This window comes from Colobus angolensis, unplaced genomic scaffold, assembly GCF_000951035.1.
Source record: "Colobus angolensis palliatus isolate OR3802 unplaced genomic scaffold, Cang.pa_1.0 Scaffold79, whole genome shotgun sequence".
Classification (NCBI taxonomy): Eukaryota; Metazoa; Chordata; class Mammalia; order Primates; family Cercopithecidae; genus Colobus; species Colobus angolensis.
In genome coordinates, this window is record NW_012121709.1 from 629,184 (window position 1) to 638,733 (window position 9,550).

Sequence of the window (9,550 nt, forward strand, 5' to 3'; positions counted from 1 at the left end):
GGTGCACGCCTGTAATCCCAGCTACTTGAGAGGCTGAGGCAGAGAATTGCTTGAACCTGAGAGGCAGAGGCTGCCGTGAGCCCAGATCACACCACCGCACTCCAGCCTGGGTGACAGAGCGAGACCATCTCAAAAACAACAACAACAAAAAAACCAGACAAAAGTTCTTGCCAATTCTTCCATTTAATACTTAATTTTGAATTATATTTTATCTTTCTAAGGATTGTTTCTTATATAAGCAAAGATTTTTCAGTGCTAAACATTTATGACTGCTAACCATTCAGAAATGGTTATTTGCAAGTCTTTGTTTTAAGAAAATGGCTGTTCAAAAAATCAAAATAGTATATAAACCAAACAAAACATTTTTGCTTTGGATGTCTGTTTTGCAACTTCTTCCCTGCACTGTAAGTTCTTACTGACTGCTTTATCAGTTAATAAATTGGTTTGGCTACTTTAACAGAGGCAAATAGTATTAGGCAAAAAATTATTTTTTATTTTTATTTTTTGAGACAGTCTCACTCCGTCACCCAGGCTGCAGTGCAGTGGCCTGATCTTGGCTCACTGCAACCTCCGCCTCCCAGGTTCAAGTGATTCTCATGCCTCAGCCTCCTGAGTAGCTGGAATTATAGGTGTGTGCCACCACACCCAGCTAATTTTTGTATTTTTAGTAGAGACAGGGTTTTGCCATGTTGACCAGGCTGGTCTCGAACTCTTGACCTCAAGTGATCCTTCTGCTTTGGCCTCCCAAAGTGCTAGGATTACAGGCATAAGCCACTGTGCCCAGCCCTATTTTTTATTTTTTAGAGATGGGTCTCGCTCTGTTGCCCAGGCTGGAGTGCAATGGTGCGATGATAGCTTACTGCAGCTTTCAATTCCTAGGCTCAAGCAATGCTCCTGCCTCAGCCTCCTGAGTAGCTGGGACTACAGGCCTGTGCCACCAGGCCTGGCTTGTACGCTTGTACATTAGTATTTGATACGGCTACCCTAAGGGCAATCCTATAGTGAAGTCAGCATTAGATAATGATGCTCATCTGATGGATTAGATTTCCAGAGTTGGCTGTTTCTAGGTGCCTATAGGAGTAGAAAAGGGTGATAAACCATCTAACTAGATGTCCTACCAAATATATTTCACTCCACATCTGAGATGAGACTGCATGACTGCCGGTTTTCTTTGCCTTTTTCCCCCCAGGGTATCATCAGAACCAAAAATGAAGTTTTAAAGGTGGGTCGGGTGTGGTGGCTCATGCCTATAATCCTAGCACTTTGGGAGGCTGAGGCAGGTGGATCATCTGAGCTCAGGAGTTCAAGACCAGCCTGTCTAACATGGTAAAGCCCTATCTCTACTAAAATATAAAAAGTTAGCCGGGCATGGTGGTGGGCATTGTAATCCCAGCTACTCAGGAGGCTGAGGCATGAAAATGGCTTGAACCCCAGAGGCAGAGGTTGCGGTGAGCGGAGGTCATGCCACTGCACTCTAGCCTGAACAACAGAGCAAGACTCTGTCTCCAAACAAACAAAAAAGGCGCCAGAGTCTTTTCCAGGGGCAAGGGGAGATACAATGAAGTGTGTCATTGTTTCTGATAAGAGTGCCACCATCTTTCATTCTTGTGTGCCATTTCTAGTTGGGGTGATTTTATTTTTGGAGTTCCTTTCCCAGCTGTTTACCTGAAAAACCATGAAATGTGTTTCACATGAACTATGAAATGATTAGATGCTAATGTGGCAAAGAAAGTGTGAATTCTCTCTTAGAAACAGGGACATTTGGTTCGGTACAGTAAATTGTTAATGCGTGACTCTGTGCTTTCAAAGTCTGTGGTTCAAAAGTACTTTTCACTCCTACTGTATATTTACCTTGAGAAGGTGAATCCCCTAACAGTTTAGTCAATGTATCAGTATTCTCAACCTATCAATTTTTTTTTCTTTCTCTCTCTTTTTTCTTTTTTTGGGCAAAATACCTTTTTTGCTTTTTTATCCCCTTAAAATATCCATTGTCCCTCACATGTGCACTCTTCCAAATTTCAGAAAAGCAAGAGGAAAGGGCACGAATATACAAATATTAAGTATTCTCTAGCGGACCAGACGAGTGGAGATCAGAGCCCCCTCCCGCCTTGTACTCCAACGCCACCCTGTGCAGAGTAAGTAGTGCTGAAGGAAATTCTTTTTACCTGGTCATGGCGGTTTAAAAAGGTTTAAAAAACAAAAGCAACAAAAAAACACAAGTTTGTAGCACATGCCTTTCACTGGTGTACGTTCCTGTTGCCCCACTGTTAGTGTGTCTCTGACTGGTGATATCTATGGATTGTGTTAATTCTATCTCATGGTTTACGCCTGTAATCCCAGCGCTTTGGGAGGCCGAGGTGGGTGGATCACTTTGAAGCCAGGAGTTTGAGACCAGCCTGGCCAACATGGTGAAAGCCTGTCTCTACTGAAAATACAAAAATTAGGTGGGCATGGTGGCACATGTCTGTAATCCCAGCTACTCGGGAGACCTAGGCAGGAGAATAGCTTGAACCCAGGAAACGGATGTTGCAGTGAGCCGAGATCATGCTGCACTCCAGCCTGGGCTGTAGAGTGAACCTCTGTCTAAAAAAAAAAAAAAAAATCCTAAACTGAAGGCTGATTGCTATGCTAGCTAGGATTCTATAGGATTTTAAGTATATCAAGTGGTGGTTCTCCAAGAAGAATCTACTTTTTCTTTTGATGGGCTGGAGATTGTTACAAAGGAAGGTCATATGTCTTAACGATGTGTTAAGGCTCTTTGCAAAAGAAAAGTAAATAAATTGACCACTAATGTGTCAGCCCAGCCATGATCCGCTCATTTGCCCCTAGTCAACAGAAATCTACTTTGGATGTTTAAACCAGGGGTCAGCAAACTACAGCTCACAAGGCCAGATCTGGGCCATGGCCTGTTACAGTATAGTCTGTGAATGGTTTTAAAGGGTTGTAAAATGAAACAACACAAAACAAAGACCCAATAACAAAACAAAGCCCGAAGAATAATATATGACAGAGACCATGTATGGCACATAGAGCCTAAAATACTGACTCTCAGGTCCTTCGCAGAAAAGCCTTCCTGACTCCTTGTTTAAAACACAGTAGGAAAGCATTTGCTAAATTGATTATATGAATAGCAATTGTAAGTTATTATTTTTCTATATACTCAAAAGTCACTTGTTAGTATAACATTTACCTTTTATTTTTCCCTAAGAATCTTCTCTCTGTTTGCTTCCGATGTGGATTTTTAAGCCCCTGCAGATTTTAATATTCTATGTAAATGTTTTAGGTGGCATATATGAGGTTTGTATTAACATTTGCTTTCTATTTAACATTGAAATGAAATTATACAGCAGAGGTATTTTCTCCTTCAAGTTGCCAGTTTTTTCTGCCTTTTTTCTTTTCTTTCCCAGTGGACTGCCTGAGAAAATTGATATTTTAAATTGCTCTCTGCAATAATTTTCAATGGAACTGGAATGCCAGGGTTCTGAGTCCTTGCCAGAAAGCTTTTGCCTCCTGTTGGCATGACTGAATCAGCTGTCATGATTCCCTCAGTACCAGTGGCATGCCTGTGACAGACAGCCTGTCTGCCTTTCGTTCCCGTCATCCCCCTTGTAGGGTTCAGATCCAGGATACACTGGCCCCTCTCAGCCTGGCACCCACAGCTGCTGGGTTCCTCACTCACCTGGACTGCTCTGATGTCACCTCCCTGCTCAACAGAAAGGAGTCTAGGATCTTGATGCTTTGGTCCTCCGTCCTAGCCCCTAAACCACCCATTGCCCTTCACATAACCTGAGCTGGGGCTAAATAGATCTCTCATCACTGTCTGCCTGCTCCTGTATTTTCCCTTCTTGGAGCTTTTGCCTGTTTAGATCCCTCTACTGGAAATTAATAGGATTTCGTTCTATGTGTGTGTTTCCAACCTTTCTTCACAGTGTGATTCAAACGCCTCATCCTACAGCCCTCCTTAAAACAACCTGCTTTCTGCCAGACACCAGGGAACATCAGGACTCGAGGCTTTTATTATACTTCTGTTGTTTTTTTGAGGTGGAGTCTCACTCTGTTGCCCAGGCTGGAGTGCAGTGGCACGATCTTGGCTCACTGCAACCTCCACCTCCCAAGTTCAAGAGATTCTTCTGCCTCAGCCTCCCAAGCAGCTGGGACTACAGGTGTGCACCACAACACCTGGATAATTTTTGTATTTTTAGTAGAGATGGGGTTTCACCATATTGGCCAGGCTGGTTTCGAACTCCTGACCTCTTGATCCACCCGCCTTGGCCTCCCAAAGTTCTGGGATTATAGGTGTGAGCCACCACACCCCACCTTATTTCACTTCTGCCTCTGTAATTACATTGCTGTATGGCTATGTCTTCTCTCCCTGGGAGTATCAGGTCCTAGGCACAGGAACTGTGTCTGTACCGTATCTGGTGCCCAAAGAATGTAGTATGTGTTTTATAAATATCATGTAAGCTTAAACAGCATGGTCTACATTTTTGTAAATGTCTTTCTTTTTCTTTTCTCTCCAGAATGAGAGAAGACAGTGCTAGAGTCTATGAAAACGTGGGCCTGATGCAACAGCAGAAAAGTTTCAGATGAGAAAACCTGCCAAAACTTCAGCACAGAAATAGGTATTTAAATGCAAGCGCTCTGTGCAGTATTTTTAAGCAGGCAAGCAATTTGGGAATGTTTTAGCAAAGTGTACCATAATTGAGTTTTACAAACCAGGCTCCTTTTTCCTCTCCCTGTACTTCTTTTTCCGAGATAGTTTTAGTTTAGAGTTCATTAAACATTAAAATCAAATACAGAATTAATTCTGCATGAGGCAAGGCTAGCACTTATTCCAGAGAAATGGCTGATACTGGTGGTAGAGTGCAGGTATCACTGTTCCTGCAATTTTTATTAGAGTTGGTTAACCCAGGCCGTGCTGGGGGATGATCTGTAGGGATCTGGGAATCACTGGGACTCAGCACTGGGTGGTTGGAAGTCAGGAAGCCTGAGTTCTCATTTCAGTCAGCCTCTGACCAGCTGTGTGGCATGGGGTGCTAGACCACCTGGCCTCCGACTGGGTCACCTACATCCCTTCCAGCTCTGCTGCTGGAAATTCATCTCTGCCATACATCGCCTCCCTGTCAATTACCTTTTTTAAGTGTGAGCCAAGTATGTGATGCATGTTTTAATGATAAATTAGAAACTTATCTGGGCATGGTGGCTAACACCTGTAATCCCAGCATTTTGGGAGGCTGAGGTGGGTGGATCACCTGAGGTCAGGAGTTCGAGACCAGCCTGACCAACTAAAATAGTAGAGACCAGCCCATCTCTACTAAAAATAGAAAATTAGCTGGTCATGGTGGCACATGCCTGTAATCCCAGCTATTCGGGAGGCTGAAGCAGGAGAGGTGGAGGTTGTAGTGAGCCAAGATCGTGCCATTGCACTCCAACCTGGGCCACAAGAGTGAAACTCCATCTCAAAAAAAAAAAAAAAAGGTAGAAACTCAGTGGCAGCATTTCATGTCGAAATTCCACTTCAATGGGTAGTGTAGTTAAAAGCTTTAAGTCTACCTTAAAATCACCTAATGCTTTGTTAAGCTTTTAGATATATGTTCCTTAAAAACTCTAACTTATTTCTTCCCCAGATGTGGACTTTCACCCTCTCCGTAAAAATATCAAGAACATGCAAGAAAGTTTATGTGAAGACAGAATTTGGATTTGGAAGGCTTGCATTGTGGTTGACTACCTTTTGATAAGCAAAATTTGAAACCATTTGAAGACCACTGTATTTTAACTCCACAATACCTGCTTCCCAATTACTCATTTCCTCAGATAAGAAGAAATCATCTCTACAATGTAGACAATATTATATTTTATAGAATTTGTTTTAAATTGAGGAAGCAGTTAAATTGTGTGCTGTATTTTGCAGATTATGGGATTCAAATTCTAGTAATAGGCTTTTTTTTTCCTTTTTATAACCTTAACCAGTTTAATTTTTATTTTTCCTCATTGTGGGGGATGATAAGAAGAAATGATTTGGGAAAATTAAGTAACAACATCCTAGAAAAGGAGAACAATTGCATTTACCATCATGTATCCAGTAGTGGATAATTCATTTTGATGGCTTCTGTTTTTGGCTAAATGAGAATTAAGCCAGTGCCTGAGACGGTCAGAAGCTGACTGGTCTACCTTTGTATTGGCATTAAAGCGTCATAGAAAAAGAATCATGGATATTTATGAATTAAGATAAGAGGTGTGGGTTTTGTTTTTTTTTTTTTTTTCCAGCCGTTGACCGATTATAGTTCGGCTGTTGACTGAGAAGGCTGTGGTGGGAAAACGTTTGCTATATTTTCTTTGCATTTGAGTAATTGTCTTGTACTTAGAAAAAAGGCATCTATGAATGACCAGTGTTTTTGGTTGTCAAATGTTGCTGACAAAGTTACCCAAAACTTTAGTGGCTTAAAAAGCCCCACCCCCAACTGTTGTTCAATCTGAGCTGGGCTCAGCTGGGTTGTTCTTCTGCCAGCCTGCAGGTGCCACTCATGTGGTCAGCAGGTCAGCGGAGAGACTGGGATGGCTGGGCTTCTCTCTCTGCCTGCAGTCCTGAGTCTTTCCTTCTCCGTGTAGTCTCTTTCAGTGGCCTGGCTGGCAGGGTAGCTAGACCTCTCACATGCAGCTCAGAGCTCCTAAGAGCTCAAAAGCAGAAGTGACCAGGCCTTCTGAAGACTTAAGTCCAGAATTGTCACAGCATCCCTTCTACTTCCCTCTGTTGATGATGATGATGATGATGAATTTTTTCTAATCAGAAGAGAGCTGGGGTATGCCCTCTACTTACTAAACAAGTCACAAGCCCAGCTCAGATTCAAGAAAAGGGTGTGAAGTAGAGGTGCAGTTAATTGGGGGCCCACTAGTCTAATAGAGGGTCACAAATGGAAAACCAAGGATATTAGCAAAAGTAGAAGTTGCTAGTGACCTTGGGAAGCCGAAGCTGCTTATAGTAACTGGGACTAGCTGAAAGTGAGGCTGAGAAATGAAGAGAGGGCCTTCAGGAAGCTTCCTGAATGATTTCTGCCAGCCCTGAACCTATTTTGGAACCAGCACTTGGGAAAACTGATCTTGTGAGGATGGATGTGTTTAGAGACCCAGGGCTTTTGAAAGCAGCACCGCCCCACTGGGCATCCCCAAACTTGGGAAGTGTGACTGTTTCTTAATGCCACTGGTTTTTAGTCAGGCCACACTAAGAAGGAACAGCCCTAACAGGCCTCCAGCCAGGCTGAATGAGCTCATTTTTGTTTTAGCCAACCAGTAAGATTTGCTAATGTTCTACCTTAAGTGCCTTCTCCAAAGACATCCCTCTTTGCCTCATATGTTGAATCATCATTCAGTGTGGATATTTCAATGAAAATATCATTGGTTGACTTTTGTGACGGTAATAATGCTATGGCATCTTTGCCGTGAAGTTATGGTCTCCTTGGATTCTTCTGACTTTGGCTCCTAAAAGGAAGGCCTAGATCCAGCCCTGGTAGTAGTTCCTTTCTGAGGTCTCTCAGTCCTTTGAGACTCTGAGGTAGTTTGGCTGCCATTCTCACTGACAAAATATATATCAGCCCCCACCCCCGCCCCCCAATATTCACTGAATTTTGAATTGCTTCAGAACACAGGTGTGGTCTAAAGGGATTCCCTTATTAGGGAAAGGTGACTGCTGTTTTCTAGTCAAACTTGTACAGAAAAAGATTCCAGTTCAGTATTTGCAGCAAGACGCTTGAATCCTGTTCTTTTTATTGCATTTTTACATTGACTCATTCTCCATTTTGCTTTGGTTTTGTCTTGACTCAACTTTGGGGGTAAAGTCTTTCACCAGCACACAAGAGTTTGATTGTACAATGTATCTTCCACATTAACATTTCTGCCTGTTGCTTAAGACCAGTTGCTTTTATACTCAGAATGGAAATACCTGATCTTGGCTAGCTTGCTTTGTTATAAGAGATTGATTTCATTTAGATTTCCCTCCACGAAGTCAGCAGACTGTCATGTTCTTATGTGAACTTAGGCCAAGGCCAGGGTATCATAGTCCCTAGGTTGCTAAGGCTTATGATGTGTTTGGTAAAAGGTGATCGCAGGTTCTCAGACGAGTTTACTTTACATGAGATGGAATGAGGCCGAGAGGCTGGGATGATGGAGAAAGCTCGAGGTACAGGTTTAAACAAAAGTTGTGGAAATGAAAGTTCCAAAGAGGTGGTTTCTGAGGAAGTCAGAGAGCCCAGGGCCAGAGCAGTCAGTAATGGGTGAACGAGGTTATTTGGAAAGTCGGTGTGACAGACACATGGATACCATCTACTTCTAGGTTGCTGGTAGGTATTAAATATGCACAATATTCCATAGCTCACTGAGGATTTTAAAATTATAAGCATAGGATTTTATATTTTGGGGTGAAAGAGTTATCTGGCACATGGTATTGGGGTTTTTTAAAAAAGCCAAATTTCGGCCGGGCGCGGTGGCTCAAGCCTGTAATCCCAGCACTTTGGGAGGCCGAGACGGGTGGATCACGAGGTCAGGAGATCGAGACCATCCTGGCTAACACGGTGAAACCCCGTCTCTACTAAAAAATACAAAAAACTAGCCGGGCGAGGTGGCGGGCGCCTGTAGTCCCAGCTACTCCGGAGGCTGAGCCAGGAGAATGGCGTGAACCTGGGAGGTGGAGCTTGCAGTGAGCTGAGATCCGGCCACTGCACTCCAGCCTGGGCGACAGAGCCAGACTCTGTCTCCGAAAAAAAAAAAAAAAAAAAGCCAAATTTCACAGTCTTTTTTAAAAAAAAAAAAACCTAAAAGGCGCTTCATGTGTAGTGTGTGGCCCTACTGAAACTTACGGTCATCTCTCCCACTGAAACCAAGGTCCTTTCAAATGTAGCTAAATGGGGAGGAGAAGACGTGGGTAGGACTTTCTTGGTGTGTGTGCATTCTTTAAAGAGCCCAGTTGCTTCGGGGAAACAGCCAGGAAAATGGTCAAGATTATTTTTAGAGGTTATTTTATTGGGGATTTTAAGAACTAATAACATCTTGAGTTATTTTTAATTGAGGGGGCTGTGGAAAGGTTTGCAATTGTGAAGTGTTTTGTTTTGTTGTAGCGTAGTGTCCATAAGGGAAACATAGACCGTACACATAACTACAAAGCCAGCGCAGTTTTCGTTCTCTGTGTGTTGTTGGAGGAATCGAGTTTTACATATAGCAAGCACATGGCCTCCCTGATGTCAGGATGCCTTTGTTAGGATCTGTATTTGCCCTTAATTTTGTTGAAATCTTTCTTCCTTCTTCCTCTTGAAAAGTTCCAAAATATAGTTTATTGTATCTTTCATCACTAAAAATTTGTTCCTTTTTCACTATGGGCAGTTCACACAAGGCAAAAACTATTGAACAGTTGGTTTTAGCGTGTTGTATAACTTTGCTGTATATCAAACTAATTTTGACAAGTGTTCATCCTAAGCCTCAAATCATGTAATTAATAATTTGCCTGTTTATTTATGACCTAATTGTGATTCTTTAATAAAAGCTAATGGGAAAAGGATCCCTG

General features: G+C 42.6%; 1 protein-coding gene across 1 annotated transcript in view; it reads left to right on the forward strand.

Moving 5' to 3' along the window:
• The window catches only part of PTPN11 (protein tyrosine phosphatase, non-receptor type 11), a 103,439-nt gene extending 95,253 nt beyond the window's left edge, over positions 1 to 8,186 (forward strand). The window contains exons 15-17 of the mRNA XM_011928728.1: positions 2,023 to 2,135; positions 4,521 to 4,622; positions 5,628 to 8,186. Coding sequence (XP_011784118.1) covers positions 2,023 to 2,135; positions 4,521 to 4,590 — 183 coding nt within the window. The 3' untranslated portion in view covers positions 4,591 to 4,622; positions 5,628 to 8,186. The remainder of the gene's footprint in view (positions 1 to 2,022; positions 2,136 to 4,520; positions 4,623 to 5,627) is intronic.
• The last annotated feature ends 1,364 nt before the right edge of the window (positions 8,187 to 9,550 follow it).